The 16372-nt window shown below is 41.0% G+C and overlaps 1 protein-coding gene across 4 annotated transcripts; it reads left to right on the top strand.

Moving 5' to 3' along the window:
* The first annotated feature begins 4525 nt into the window (after positions 1 to 4525).
* LOC114658613 (bcl-2-like protein 1) lies at positions 4526 to 13405 on the top strand. 4 transcript variants are annotated; one of them, XM_028810638.2, is made up of 3 exons: positions 4526 to 4553; positions 9490 to 9985; positions 12691 to 13405. In XM_028810638.2, exons 2-3 carry the CDS (start codon positions 9515 to 9517, stop codon positions 12814 to 12816), a joined length of 597 nt encoding a protein of 198 aa, XP_028666471.1. In that variant the 5' UTR covers positions 4526 to 4553; positions 9490 to 9514; the 3' UTR covers positions 12817 to 13405. The 4 variants fall into 4 exon arrangements, with proteins under 4 accessions (XP_028666471.1, XP_028666470.1, XP_028666469.1 ...); XM_028810637.2 differs by lacking the exon at positions 4526 to 4553 and adding an exon at positions 5059 to 5159; XM_028810636.2 differs by lacking the exon at positions 4526 to 4553 and adding an exon at positions 5312 to 5484.
* The last annotated feature ends 2967 nt before the right edge of the window (positions 13406 to 16372 follow it).

The raw sequence follows: 16372 nt of genomic DNA on the forward strand, positions 1-16372 counted from the left end.
TTGTAAGAAGCACCTCATATGCGTCACCATGCAGGTTTGGAGAATGCTTACGCTTTCTTTTTAAAGGTTCTGTGACAACAGCTGGCTCTATCTGTGAGGATCCACCTTCTTCCTCAACCGCTTGACTGAGATTGAGGACAAATATTTCCTCTTCATTAGGAGGACCAGGCCCACCCTCCTCTGTAACTGTGGGCTCACCATCGACTTCAACACCATCAATTCCATGCAGAGCTTCTGATTTGTCACCGCCAATAATGTCAAGGACAATGTCAGCATACTCACCCCTCTTGAAAGGCTTGTTACCCGTTGTGGGGTTTTTGGCCACAGCAAGGTCCTTTGTTGCCTTGGCTTTAAGGTTCTTCCATCTTAATATGACTTGTTTTGTGGTCCTTTTCTGACCAGCCCCTATAGCATTCACATTCTTGGTGATGTCCTCCCAAATGTTCTGTTTGCATTTCTTGGTCACTTCTCTCCCCTTTAATGAACTGAAGTATCCTACTATGGAGGAATAATGGCACCTAACACCCTCCAACAGTGCATAGTTTTCTGCCACTGTGAAATTAGACCCTTTTGAGTCCATGGTTCCATCTCTTTTGTGTAGCTAACACTGATTTTATAGGCCCTGTGCTTGATTGGGGCAATTCAACACATGACAAACCAGTCAGCTTGTTGTTGCTTAATTAGTGTGTGACCAAATAAAATTATACACCTCGGTCATAGGTTTACAGAGGCATTGGCATGGCAGGTGTTGTTCATCGCTACCACAGGTTGGAAGGAGAAAATACCGTGAAAGAATGCATGCTGAGCGTGCCAAACCACTTGCGCAATACACTACAGAGGAACTGTATACCCGTTTTCACTTTGGGAGGGATGATATCAAGTACATTGCAGACCTTGTCAGGCCAAAGTTACAGCACAAAACCAAAAAGAGTCATGCTCTGTCTGTGGAGGAACAGTGCCTAACTGCACTGCGCTTTTATGCCTCTGGGACTTTCTACCAGGTTATTGGTGACAATATGGGAGTGGACAAATCAACTGTTAGTAATGTGGTGAAAGCTGTCTCAGTTGAATTGGCCAGTCTGGTCAATGAATTTGTTTAATTTCCTAAGGATGACCAGATGGCGCAAACTAAGCAAAGTTTCTTTCTTTTGGGGAACATGCCTAATACTATTGGTGTTATTGATTGTACTCATGTGCACATTCAAGCGCCTCATGAAAGGGAGTGGCAGTATGTGAACCAAAAAGGGAGGCACAGCATCAGTGTCTAACTTGTGGCCAACGCTGACCTCATCATCACAAACTGTGTTGTCAAGTGGCCAGGGTCTGTCCATGATGCACGTATCCTGAGGGACAGCACACTATACAGAAAGCTCCAGTCCAACCGACCAAATGGCATAATATTGGGAGACAGTGCTTATCCACTCCTACCATGGCTGATGGCCCCTTTTCCAGTTGCAAACACACCTGAGCAGGCAGGCTTCAACTCTGCACATTGCAAAACAAGATGCGCAATTGAGCGCTTAAATGGAGTCCTGAAGAGGCGCTTTGCATGCCTTAACTACTTGCGGGTGGAACCCAAGGTGGCATGCAATATTATACTAGCCTGTATTATTTTGCATAACATTGCCACCAGGCGTAATGTTCCTCTTGATGACATATATGATGAACCTGAGCCTGATGAAGTGCAACCACAGCAACCTCCAATGTTCGCTCCAAATGAGGGCCAGACTGGACGTGTGATCAGGGATGCAATTGTAAGACATTACTTCTGACTGATGACTTGAGTAATAGTAATTGTCATTTTCATTAAAATACAATGGACAGTAGAGCTTTTTGAGCTTTGAGATTTTGTTTGAGTACTGATATTTCACAGGGATTTTTTTTCCTTTGACTATACCAAAAGGCTTCATGTCTTATTCCCTACTTTATTTACATTGTCACTGTCCTAGTTCAACAATTGTACAAAATATAAATAGATGTATACATCACCTGCAAACATAGCTTTTTTGATCAATTTTCAAGTTTTATGTTATTGTGTGCCAGAAATCCACACTGAATCCACCTCTGTGTTGTGATCAGGATTATCCTGATTTTTGGGATCAAATGTGTCCCAATTCATACACAAACTTTTGAACAACACAAAAGACTGTTTGATCCTGATTAAAACTGAGATTGGATTAGGTGATCTGATCTGATTCCAGAATCCCTCTTTTCCCTTTGAACAACCCATTTTCAAGATTCAATCCAATCTGTTATCCCAAATCCCATTGGATTACTTTTGAACAACTGGGCCCAGGACTCTAAACAAATCCAAATCATATTATGTGATATCATCTACTGTTAAATTCTGCTCCATACTTGTAAAATTTTTATTTTTATACTGTATTGAGGATTTGTTCTGTTCTGTGTATTGTATTGTATTGACCCCCCTTTTCTTTTTGACACCCACTGAATGCCCAACCTACCTGGAAAGGGGTCTCTTTTTGAACTGCCTTACCCAAGGTTTCTTCCAATTTTTCCCTAAAAGGTTTTTTTGGGGAGTTTTTTGTTGTCTTCTTAGAGAGTCAAGGCTGGGGGGGCTGTTAAGAGGCAGGGCATGTTAAAGCCCATTGCAGCACTTTTTGTGTGATTTTGGGCTATACAAAAATAAATTGTATTGTATAAAGTTCTAACACATATTAACTTACAGGGGGTAAAAGACTAAACCGTATTCTAATAGCTGTGAAAGAAAATTCTATTCTATTCTACTTAAGCAAACACTAATACGAGTTTAACTCAAAGCTTTAACTTTCTAAGATTGGGTCTTACACTATGTTTAAATCAAAATAGTTATTTTATTCAATAATAAGGCCACATAATAGCTGGAATCTAACATACTGGTGAGTCATAGCAGCAGATAGCACATTTGAAGTCATTAGAAGCCCAAGTTTTCTCTATGAGTTAGAGAACAGAGCCAAGATTTTCCATTGGGTTCAGAAGGAATGGTCCGCTAGAAAAAAGCTACACTTTGGTGTCAAAAGCTTTATCATTCCTATCTTAGAGGATCCAGATGAAAAGCTGCAACGACTACTTCATATTAAGCTTGGTTTACTGAAGCAGTTTGTCAAAGCCCCATCAAAAGATGGACCCTTGTTTTATATATTTGGGCCAAACATTTCCAGTTTGATTAATGTTAATTTGAAAGACGACATTTTGGCCGGACCCAGTATTAGAAAACTGATTTCTGAATCAGGATTTGATGGTGCGATGAATGACCTGGAATAAGAGGCTTTAGTATCATTCATAGAAGCAGCTGCTAAGTTAACAACAAAGATCTAAATAATAAAGAAATTGGGAAAATTAATTACGTTTAAGTAACTGGAGTCCCAAAGTTAGCTTTATGGATATGAATTTGGACTTGTTCACGTGCATGTGACAGAGCATCCTCCAGAGGCGGCCTTAGGAGTACGCGGGGCCTTGGGCGAGTGTCATATGCGGGGCCGACAGCCATAAGTGTAGGCTATATACCGTACCACTACGCTCACGGGCTTGTCCATCTCTCATGCTGTACACCTTATTATTGTTAAAAAACATGGTGCCTTATGTAGGTACCATTGGCCGTTTGATTACATTACGTATTGTAATTGTTCTTATATTGGTTTATTGGCCTTTAACCAACTTAATTAATGATTCAGAAACATTTTGCACGCAAAATTAACAAACTAGATAACAGTTGTTTCTGTCGAACCCGCTGGAGTTGGCAAATGTATTTAATTACAGAGAACCAGAACACTTGTAATAAAATGAACACTTACCAAACAGCTGCTTTGACAGTCACAGACGGAAGTCCACTTCTCTGGCTTTTCCCCGAGCAAAATCGTTGATAAGATCCTCGTAGTCCAATGTTGAGGCAAGTTCCTTTTCGATTGACAAAATAGCTAAACTGCACAGTCTGTTTTGCAACATTGTTGATCGTAGATTATTTTTGATAAGTTTCAACTTTGAAAAGCTTCTTTCCGCGCTCACAACGGTCACAGGAATTAGAAGAAATCCACCACGTACCGTATTTCAGTCTATAACGGATTTGAATGTCTTGCAGAGGCCCCGCATATTTGTATGATGAGCTGACGGTGACAAAAGAATCTCCTATTGCAGGGCCCCCCCTCAGGTGCAGGGCCTGGGGCGATTGCCCTAGTCGCCACCCCCAAAGGCCACCTCCTCAATGCACAGACTTTTCCCTGGGACAATTTATATACATTACTGTACTGTGAAGCTGCTGGAATGAGGTGCTTCAATATCATTCAAAGAAGTAGCCTCTAAGTAACAACAAAGATCCAAATAATAAAGAAACTGGGAAAATTAAATACATTTAATTAACTGGGGTCTCAAAGTTAACTTTCTGGATTTGAATTTGGACTTGTTCACATGCATGTGACAGAGCATCTGCAATCCACAGACTGTTCCCTGGGCCAGTTTGTATGCATTACTGTACTGTTAAGAGTTAGCTGCGTGACGTAGGCTGCAGGAAGAGGGATGCTGGGAACTTGAAGAGAGAAGGAGAGAGAGGTCGGCAAGTACGTGCAGTTTGGGGCCTGTAAGCCTGGGGTTTGGTTAATAAAGGTTATCAACTTCCCACAAGAGAGTGTTGAATTCACAATTTGTAATACATGGCAGTAGCTGGCAACCCCGGGGAGGAGTTCCTTATAATTATTAATGGCGTATTTAGGAATCTTCCTGTCATTTTCAGTCAGGGTGTTCGTGCAGCTTGGTAAAATTTGCTGTCGCGGTTTTTGTAAGAATGTGTAACAATGCGTCACGTTATATTTCATTTATATTAGTCCTTTCTGAAATACTCTTTCCAATTCTCAAGTTTGGCATTTTTTAAAACTATGTTCAGTTATGACGCATGACAACGTCAAACATAATCCGAGGGAAGATTACATTCATTATGGTGTAGTTTGAACAGTATGGAGATACGGCGCACGAAACGCCTTACCTGCTAGAAAGCTTGTCGCCGATCGTTTAAAGCACAGCGAGTCTTCGTGCGTACGTACACACACACGGGCCACCCACTCGGCTTGCCAGCCTTTCACAATTGTGACGGGATTTGAACATCGTTTCGCTGCTTTTGGGAGGAAAACGCGGTTATTTAATTTATTTTGATGGGGTCACATATATCGGTATGTAGCCGCATGTTTTCCCTTTTCGTTTTTGTTTTATTAGCACTAGGCGATTCAGCTGTCGTTTTGGCGGGAAGGCGGCCTGCCGTCACTGGCGGACTTGAAGGCGCGCGGCCGGCATGGCGGCTCGTCCTGGTGGTAGTTTAGCCGCAGCACCCGTTCATTTCATTCACAGTTAATAAAGTTGTCCGCCCTGAGCCTGCTACTTTGTCTTCATAGCATCAGCTTTGCTGAAAATAAGTTGTGTCGCTTGGACCCCGAACACTTCTACGGAAGATCGTGAACTCGTGTATACGTTTGAAATCGCCTGGCAACACGTTTAAAGGTTGTGATTCTTCTTTACATCGCATTAATAATAATTTAAGGTGTTGTACCGTGTTAGCCATTATGAATGTAGAGAAAAGGCAAGTAAAAAATGGGGCCTGAGTTGCCTCGAAAGCTTGCATATTGTAATTTTTTTTAGTTAGCCAATAAAAGGTGTCATTTTGCTTGACTTTTCTCTATAAATAATTTCAGAAATGCTTTAATCGTATGGAATACGTAGTGCACTCTCTTATCCGATCTGTTGTGTCCTGTTGGGATAACATATATACGATGTTATGCAAATGTCCTGTGCATTATGGGTAGTTGAATTCGAGGTTCTTATGATGTGATTGTAACCTAAAAGATCATAAGAGGTGGGAGCGGAGTATGTTGTGGTGGTGTCCACCAGTCTCGGAGGGCAGGGGGCAGGAGCTCAGTCGGTGTCGCGTCTGTCACCTTCGGCTCCAGTAACCAGGAAGGTGCCCTCGTTTACCTGGTCAGCGTGAGAAGGCGGCGTTGTAATTTTAAACGGCGAAGGTTCGAAGGAAAGATCGAGAAGACTTTTGTGAAGTTTTTTGGCGCGAGTTCTTCGCTGTGAAGGTAATTTAAAGATTTATCGGTGGTTAAACGGCCGCTACTTGCTAACCAGATAATTTTTGAAATTCAGTAAAGAAACGGAGCGGAGTTGGAACGATGAACTCTTTACGTTTCCCTCCATCGTTTGGTTTGGCAAAAAAAAATGAATGTAAATAACGTACAACAATTAACTTCTGTCTAATCGGACAAGGTAGTACAAAGTAAATTTTTGTACCTTCTATAAATAGAGATGTCCGCTTACAGCCGATTGTGACGAATGACTGGTCAGCCCTCCATCGTTGGGTTTGGCCCGGTCCTTCCTTCTCTGCTGTCGGTGTGTGTGTCAGAAAGCAGGTGGATGAATAAGATGGACTTTTTTGTAAATTGAGTAAAGCGGGTTGAAAAAAATTGGAGTAAGCAAGCGCCCGTGCAAATGTATTGATATATAAGGTAAATGTTGTTTAGCTGGCCTATGTGTTACGCGATGAAGTGTTTATGTAGTCATTGTATAGATGAGGTGTTAATAAATAAGAAGAAAACAGTACATAACTAACACTATGATGGAAGCAATAAAATGAATGTAAATAACGTACAACAATTAACTCCTGTCTAATCGGACAAGGTCTTACACAGTAAATTTTTGCACCTTCAATAAATAGAAATGTCCGCTTACAGCCGATTGTGACGAGTGTCCTCTGAATGACTGGTCAGCCCCCCCTCATTGGGTTTGGCCCGGCCGTAACTTCTCTGCTGTCAGTGTGTGCCAGAAAGCAGGTGGATGAATAAGATGGACTTTTTTTGTAAATTGAGTAAAGAGGGTTAAAGTGTGATGCGCAGTGAGATAAGGTGTTTCTTATATAACTATAAGTATATTCAGTGTTGGATGTATTAACAGATAAGACGAAAGCCATATATAAAACTACCATTATAGTTGAATAAAAAAATGTTAATAAGGGGTGTTAGATGTTTTAATAATTAACAAGACAAAAGCCATATATAATGATTGAATTAAAAAAGAAAAATGACAATGGTGCAACAATTTCTGATTGGACGTTTTAAAACAGTACAGTAGATTATTGCATTGATTATACAGTGGATTGTTGCATTAATTAAGTGTTAGGACTGGAGCAAAGTGAAAAAATGCAGCTTGATTTGAAGACAACTGCTTTTAATAAGGAGTGTGATTCATAAAGCAATACTAGAGCTTTTGGGAAGAAAAGGTGAAAAAAAGTCCACATCCATGATGTGTATAGACTCAACATAAAAAAAGAGCATTCAATATGTGAAAAACAATTATATAAGCAACAAGAAAATAAGGATGTTATTTTTGTAAAACAATTAACAAAAAAAAATTACAGTAAGCAAGCACCCGTTCAAATGTATTGATATGTTAATAAAAAAAAAATACTGGTCTAGAACCCAGCTTTCTCTTAGGTCACTTTTAGATAAGTATGCAACGTAAATGGGGTGGCACGGTGGCGCAGTGGGTAGCGGTGCTGCCTCGCAGTTAGGAGACCAAGGTTCGCTTTCCGGGTCCTCCCTACGTGGAGTTTGCATGTTCTCCCTGTGTCTGTGTTTGTTTCCTCCCACAGTCCAAAGACATGCTGGGTAGGTATATTGGCGATTCTAAATTGTCCCTAGTGTGTGCTTGGTGTATGTGTTTGTGTGTGCGTGCATCCTGCGGTGGGCTGATGCCCTACCCGGGGTTTGTTTCCTGCCTTGCGCCCTGTGTTGGCTGGGATTGGCTCCAGCAGACCCCCCGTGACCCTGTAGTTAGGATATAGTGGGTTGGATAATGGATGGATGGTAAATGTTGTTTAGCTTGCCTATGTGTTATTTAATGAAGTGTATATGTATAGTCATTGTATAGATGACTGCGGTGGGCTGGCACCCTGCCCGGGATTGGTTCCTGCCTTGTGTTGGCTGGGATTGGCTCCAGCAGACCCCCGTGACCTTGTGTTTGGATTCAGCGGGTTGGAAAATGGATGGATGGCTGGATGTATAGATGAGGTGTTAATAAATAAGAAGAAAGCAGTACATAATTAACACTATGATGGAAGCAAAAAAAATGAATGTAAATAATGTACAACAATTAACTCCTGTCTAATCGGACAAGGTATTACACAGTAAATTTTTGCATTGATTATGCAGTGGATTATTGCATTAATGAAGTGTTGGAATTGTAAGTGTAAAAAAGAGCTTGATGTGAAGACAGCTGCTTATAAAGAGTGAATCATAAAGCAAATATTTAAAACTTTTAGACTTAAAACAATGTATAAATATAAAATGTGCCAAGACCCAACATAAAAAGGAACTGAATATAAGAAAGTTATATAAGGCAAAACAAAAAGGTACAAGTTATTTTTTGTAATGCAACAAAAAAATATTAGAAGTAAGCCAGATCACCTTCAAATGTATTGATACAGCAATAAAAATAACTGCATGAGAACACAAGCTTTCTCTCCAATTTTATTATAGATATGCATGTAAGTTAAAGATGGTGTGTAATGGGACAAGGTGAGTATGTATGTATGTATACATATATGATTGCATAAATGTAGTGTTAAAACTGGATGTATTAACACCCAAGAAAAATACAGTCTATAAAACTACTTTTTGTTGGAAGCAGAAAATGAATGTAAATAAGACAAAAATAGCGCATGTCTGGTGGAACAAGGTGTGTACTAAAACTGATTGCATTGATGAATTGTTAGAACTGGAGCAAAATGGGAACAAAACAGCTTGATGTGAACAAGTGAAAATGTATGATGTGTGGACAAAGCATAAAGAACATTCAAATTGTGAACACTAGTTATTTAAGCATCCAGAAAAGAGACAAATACTTTTTGTAAAACACACAACGTAAAAGAAAGGAATAAAGCAAGACAGGACACTTTAAAATGTATTGATGAGGAAATAAAAGTAGCAGACAAGAACATTTTTTTCCCCTCTTTGCTCACATAGATATGCAGATAAGGTTACCTCACAATTCCAATTTGGCCTTTTGTAATTATGTATTGGTGTGTGTAAGTGGACTGTACCACTGAGTTCGTTTGTGCTGACGCCGCTGCCTGGAAAAGCCCAGCTCCCTGTAGCCCTGAATTGAATTAAAATGATATGCTAAACATATTCCACGATAAAAATGGTAAAGGTGTGAAAATGATGTTCTGTGAATATTTCAGAGTTAAGAAAAAGTATTGTATCAGGATATTTGAACCCGAAATAGGCCTTAGAAGCAATGTGTTAACTGTCAAGGAAAGGGAATCTGATTTGAGCAAAGGTAAGATGCTGGAGTGCTGGGGTTCCTGTGACACAGCCTGGAAGGATCTTAGACTGATGTACTGTATTGCCAGTTAGTACTGCTGAAACCTTCAACTGTTTGTAATATTTGTCTTTGTATCAGTTCTTTTTTTTAAGCTTATGAAAATGTTTTTTTTTTCTTTTTTTCTAGGCTGCCCAAGACAGAATAATAAAACATGTCTTACAGCAACAGAGAGCTTGTTGAAGATTTTATCAGCTACAAATTATCGCAGAAAAATGTTTTGAATAGCCAGAGTGAACTGGATGTATTACAGGTCAATGGGACTGGAATAATCAATAGCTTCCCAGCCACTCCAGCATCTAATGGAGTTAAAGCAGTAAAAGAGGCACTTCGTGGCTCAGGGGACGAGTTTGAGCTGAGGTACCGGGCTGCTTTCAATGACCTTGCTTCGCAGCTACATATCACCCCTGTTACAGCTTACCAGAGCTTCGAGGAGGTTGTTGGCGAACTCTTCAGAGATGGAGTGAACTGGGGACGCATAGTGGCACTCTTTTCATTTGGTGGTGCGCTCTGTGTTGAATGTGTGGAGAAGGAAATGGTTCCTCTTGTGAGACATATAGCAGACTGGATGACCACCTACTTGGATAATAACATTGATGCCTGGATCCTGAGTAATGGAGGATGGGTAATTCATTTTCTGAAAGTTTTGTGTATGATTCAGATTACAGTGAAGAAAGACCATAGTTTCTATCCTAAAATGAGATTAATAGCTGTTTGTGCAAAGTGTGTTAAAGGGGATTAATTACAAATGCCAGTTTAATCAGGATGTTAGACAATAAATCTGTTTTGTTTTACACCAGTTTTAGAATAACTTTTTTGAGAAAACTCTAGAATATAGTTGTGAATTTATGATGAAACTTTCATAGTCTGCCTTATCTAATACTTTGGAAGTGATTTCATTTAGTGTTGTTTGTAGGAAGTAAGAAAGAGAAGTAGGGAGCATAGTCTTCCTAGAAATTCAGAAAATAAATTATTTTTAGTGGGTGGTACAGTAGTAAACATTGCTGCTTTGCACCTCCAGAGTCCTGTCAGTGTCCAGTTTGGGACTGCATGTGTGATTTTTGTTGGTGTCCACATTCCAAAGACATGAAATGTAATCCAATGGACAAATCAAAATTGTGAATAAGCATAAGATTGAATGTGATTGGCTGGCAACTTATTTCCTGCCTTGCACCCAGTGCCTCCAGGATAGGAGCCCACTAAACATCACCCTAAACTGAATGGGTGTTGAAAAATAGATGATTTCTAGATTGGCAGGCCTTTATGAATATATTAAACTTTGCATTTGTATACTTGGCAAATGCATGCATATTTATTTATTGAAAGTGAAAATGTTAAATATATGCCACACATAGAGAAAAAAAAAAAACCACCTCAAAAATTTTAGTCAGATTAGGTTGGGGGGCATGCACTGGTATAGCACGCTGCTGCACCCACCCCATGACATATCAGCTCGAGATCCTGGTTGGCAACCCCCCACCCCCCAGGCAGACATGTGGTCTAGTCCCACTCTCCGGAAATGACCCACTATCTGCCCCAGCCAGGTGTTATGTGGGTGTCTCCTTGGCTTGGTCCAGTCGCTTAGGTCCTCAACAATGAGGGTCCTACGAGACTGATCACCCTCAAGTAATCTCGCCACATGGCCATAGTGCCGTAACTGACGCTCCCTCACAATGCAGGTAATGTGCCTCATTCAGCACTCCAAGAGCAACACAAAGTCAAACCAGCGGTATCCAAGGATTATCCGAAGAGACACAGTACCACTGACCACATCTTTTTTGAATTTGTGCTTCTGCTTTTAGCACTTCAAGTTTCATTCTGTTCCAGTTTTAATTTTCATCCTTAGAGAATGCATGCCATTGATCTGATTAATTTTTAGAGTTCAGTGTTCTATTCTTGCAATAAATTTCACTTGTGTTATCTGATAGATAAATGGACATTGATTGGATTTTGATAAGCCCATTATTGTTTTCTTAAATACTACTTCTACATGAAGTACTGTTTAAAGCCTACAGATTTTTGTACATAATTATGAAAATTATGCATACGTCTGGGGTTATTGCAGTTTATAGTGGTCACACAAGTGCTTCTAAGTCAACTAAACCTCCAAAGATTGAATAGCTTTAAACCAAAAGAATGTGTTTGTGAGCTGTGGAGTCCTTGAAGCCTGGTATGACATTCTCAGTGTATTACAGAGGTGATAGCTGAAATTTCATTTGACTTCTGATTGTCTGAAGCTTTTATGTTTTAACTATAAACGCCTTGAATGAAGACTAAATAATAAGGCTATTTTTGTATGTGTGTGGCAAGATAAGATATTTAAGAACCAAACATTGTTACATACCTGCATGAGGCTGGTGTTCTCACTGAAAGTCAAATTTCAAACAATTTTCTTTCATACATTTAATAAAGACTGACTGTGGCATTGGGATGGCAGATCTTAGCCCTGTTTCTGATAAAACTGTTATTTGCTCAACAGTGTCATCTGATTTTTGTCCCAGTTCGATTTTACTTCCAGCCTCTGTGGTATTTAGCTTGGTTAAAGGTACTGCTTTTATCCTGTTGATTTATGGCTCCAGAATTGTCAAAAAATTAAATCAAGTAGTCAGATAACACTGGCATAGAACAAGTAATAATACTTAATACCAGTAACGGCACACTGCTATAACGATAACGTGCAGTGAATCCACTTGACTTGACCATTCCTAGTTCTTATCCTCTTACTCTGTATGTTTAGCATTCGTTTGTTCAGAGGTTGATGTGCTTGCTGCTTCCTGAGCAGCTCTTCTGTTCTCCACCCTAGCGGCCCGCTTCTTCTCTTCTCTCACGTTAAAAGTGATTAAGTCAGTGTTTTTCACTTAAGCTGGCACTTATGTCTTCAATCTGCCTCAAGAATGATTTAAGATATGAAGAGGTAGGGGAAGTGACGGCAAAGGTGGTAGGGAATGAGAACGGCGCTCTGCTGGCCACTGTCGAGAGTTGATTCTACAATAAAATTAAATAAAAAGATGAATAACCCTGGACATCAATCATCACCCCGAAAGCGGACCGTAGACGTCATGTAGTATATGTGTACCAAATTTCAGGTCAAACGGTTTGTGAGCTACAGGTGATTTAAAGTCCTGGACAGCCATGCTAGTGTATTAGATATAAAGGTTTGTGGTGAGCAGTGCTGTGCAGGTTACTTTACATTGTGTGTGGATCTGGCAGAGGGTGTGATTTAAACCTCCCAACATTTTGGTTTCAATCCTTGCTTCTTAAGTGCTCCTCCATATCAACTTGTTGCTGAAATAACATTTTGTTCTTGTTTTTGTTTCTTCATTCTCACAGGATACCTTTGTCAGGATCTATGGACGACACGCATCAGCCGAGTATTTCAAGAAGTGGCTGGTGGTTGGAGTGACTATGACTGCTGGACTGGTGTTGGCCTCCTTTATTGCACACACCCATCTGTAGGACCACCTGAAGGTGGTGGGAAGAAACAAATTTGAACAACAGCAATTTTCAGGAATTGGATTATTTTGTATTTTACTACAGAATTCTTTTGACTAATGTTCTTTATTTTGTATGTTGTCTTATGTTAGTAGAGAGTGTTAAAGCAGTGTGACTTCAAAGGCGGTGTTCACCAGTCTAAAACTGGAGGTCTGTCTCTTATTTTAATGGCTGCCGTTTGTAAATATATTTTATGTTCATTCTATAAAGTTTTTTTCCTTGAGAAAAGAACACAGACCCAGAGTTTACTGGATTTTATTTGTCTTGGTGTTCTGCAGCACTTGAGATGTTATTAAAATGTGTTTCTCTAGCTGTGCTCTGGTGTTTAGTTGTGCAGACAGCAGGTGAGTACCGAGCTTCACTTCAGACAGGAGAGGTTGCTGGCTGTTATGTTTTTTTATGTGGCACTCTCCACTATTCCAGTCTTCATAGTTTACTTCCAATAAACTCTTGAAAAAGCACAGACCTGCTCTACGTAATATAGGGCTGGCACCTTTAATTTAATACTTGAAAAGCAAGGCTCATGCCAGTTTGACCAACTCCAGAAAGACGAAGCACACTTGAGTAGATTTTAAAGCAGAAGTGCCAGTTGTCGCAGGACCTGCCAGTTCCTCCAGCCTGTGATAAGAGGTTGCCTTCTGTTCTTCTACAACCCTCCAGGTTTGTTCATTTTGAGTTTGTGCATGTCAGCGATCAAAGGTACACTTGTATTCAGGCTCTGAGCTGAGCTGAACGCTCTGCTTATTAGTCTTGTGTGACGGAATTTTTATTGAGCACTGAAATGATTACCATTTTATTTTATTAAAATCACATATCTTTCCATACAAATAAATCAATTTTTACAAACATAAGATTGAAAACAAATCAACCCCCACCCCTGAGAAAGAGAGCTAAGCCAGCAGAGTAAAAATAATTAAGTAGATGAATTAATAAGTGAATAATGATAAATGGGGAGAGAATCTGCTTCGTCAGTGCTTTAAAAGCTTATTCTAAAATGTTATTGATCAGATCCAGTCAGGTTTTGAAAAAGTTCTGCACAGATCCTCTATGTGAGAATTTCCAGTTTCAAATGGTATAGAACACCAGTCACCCAGTGACATAGAATTGGAGAGCTGGGATTGTAAAACCTTTTTTTATGGTGCTCTGTGAGGAAAAAATAGGAATGAGCCACAATATTGATGATGAAGTGCTGCTTCCTTAACCACAAGATTAAAAGGCTGGAGAAGCTTGGCTGTACGTATTGAAAGGCCCCCATGTTGTTAATCCCTGACCACCTAACCAGCAGCAGAGCCGATCCCACTTGCTGATCTTGAAACTGGATGACCTGTTGATGGATCAACGCAGAGGGTTTAATACAAACCTGGCTAAAGACTTCCAGAGATTTTGGGGGTAGGGGTTTAAGATTTCTGGCAAGAGGCCAGTGCCATCCTGGTTGCAGTTGTTCCCAGGGGGTAGGAGAGAGAGAAGCGGTCCAGGACGAGAAAAATATGAAGTGAGGAAGGAGTAACATGAGAGTCAATACGATAGCAAAAGCCAGTAGGCAGAATGTCAGAGTAGGGCTTTGAAGAGGAAGGCCGGGAACAGGAGAAACCCAAAACAAGTTGGCATGTACTGTCAGTGCTGCCCAAACCATAAGAGTCTTGAAGGCAACTGCTTTACATGTTCTTGCAGACTGAAGAGCTGGGGTGAAGATGAGATCTTTTATTAGATTAACCTTTTTTAATCCTAGGGGGAAAGTTAGATGCATACAGCAGAAGAACATAAAAAAAACAAAGATACAGACTCACAGGACAAATAATAACAGCCAATCAATCGATTGGTAAGTAAATAAAAATAAATGTATATTGTGCAGGTGTTTCAAAATGAACGTAACGAGTGCCCTGGGAAGAAGCAGTGAATTTCCTAATAACTGCAAAAAAGACCTCCAGAAGTGCTGCTTCTTCTTAGGCACACCGTCATAAAATCAAACCGTGGCTACAAGTTCTCTGAGAGGGCACCTCCTGAAGAGGATGGAGGGAATTTTTCAGGATGGCATCCAATTCTGCTACCATGGTCTTTTCCCCAACAGTTTCCAGTGTGCCCAGGGTTTGCCCACTTCCAGGAGACTGCAGTATAGAACACCTCGCTGGCTACCATGGACTGATAGAAGATTTCCAGCAGGTCACTGCACACATCAAAAGACCAGAGTCTCCTTAGCAGGCCCAGTCTGCTCTCGCCCTTCTGGTCCAGCACCACTGTGTTGTCAGACCAGTCCAGTTTGTTGTTAAGTGAACCCCCAGTTACCTGTAGCTTTGCACCACATCCACGTCCTCCCCGTGAACGGCTGACTGGTCTCAGAGAGTCCTTGGCACACTTAAAAGTCCACCAGCGGCTCTTTTGTTTTGCTGATGTTGAGTTGAAGTTTGTTGCCCCTGCACCACAAGATGAAGTTCTGTACTAAGACTCCTCTCCATTATTAATGCATCCTGGGATGGAGGAGTCAGCTGACAATAGCGGTAGATGGCATGTGCTGGTGTTGTACTGGAAGGGAGTCGGGACAGGCCCCTGAGGCACTCCAGTGTTACACACCACCATTATTCTGCCACCCAGTCCCTCAGCCTCACAAACTGCTGTCTGTTGGTCAGATAGTCCACAAACGAGGGGAGTCCCCTTGGATTTGTATGAAATTTGTACAAGTGTTTCAGATAGAAAATGGAGGTTGGGAAAGAAGACTTAATACATGGGGATGGCACTAGGGGGCTGGGTGCCACAGATCACATTAAAAGCACTCCTTGCCAATGCCTATGTCTCATAGTTGACAAAATGCCACCCTAGGCAACTACCTAGTGGGAAAGACAAGATACCAGAATAGCATATCTTGAGGACTGACCTCAGCTGGAAGTAAAAATCATAAAGTACCAGTGGACCACCTCCATCTCCACATGAGAAGGAAGGAGGTGCGAGTGTCCCTCAGTACGTTACGACAGACTGCGGTGCAGGAATGCCAAGCTGTGCAGGAGCCCAGGTGTATTTCAACCTGATATGGTGTCCAGATAGCATAGGAAATCAGAGGCTCAAGGTTAGGGTGGTGTGATATAAAGAGAAGGAAGGAGAACAAGAGACACCAAAGAATATGGCAGAGCAATCTGGGATGGACAATCTAACCCTTAATCAGCTAGAGGGTGAATGCCCAGCTCTGTACTTCTGAATCAGTTAACGTCACGCCACTGTTCTGCCACCAACAGATGTTCCCCTTCTTGCATTCCACTGAAAACAGGAGAGTGGTGGTCTGACCTCGGACTGGTATTTGACTGGTTAGGGTGGGAAATGGAACTGACAGCCCGCATTTTGGTAACAGCCCCTCAGGAACACAATGACAGGAAAGGAGGACCCCCCTCTCCACTTCACCCGATCACTGTCCTGCACTTTGGCGGCAGGCCTGGACAGATTTTCTAATTATTTAGCATTATCTTCTACCCATGAAACACGTTTAGAAAAATGGCTTGTAATTTGCACTGATCCAAGCAGACAGCAGCTCTTG

This window comes from Erpetoichthys calabaricus, chromosome 10, assembly GCF_900747795.2.
Source record: "Erpetoichthys calabaricus chromosome 10, fErpCal1.3, whole genome shotgun sequence".
Taxonomy (NCBI): Eukaryota; Metazoa; Chordata; class Cladistia; order Polypteriformes; family Polypteridae; genus Erpetoichthys; species Erpetoichthys calabaricus.

Coding starts and splice junctions, on each gene's coding strand:
- LOC114658613 (XM_028810638.2), top strand. CDS start 9,515: ATGTCTTACAGCAACAGAGAGCTTGTTGAAGATTTTATCAGCTACAAA. Junction 9,986..12,690: donor TCCTGAGTAATGGAGGATGG/GTAATTCATTTT, acceptor TCATTCTCACAG/GATACCTTTGTCAGGATCTA.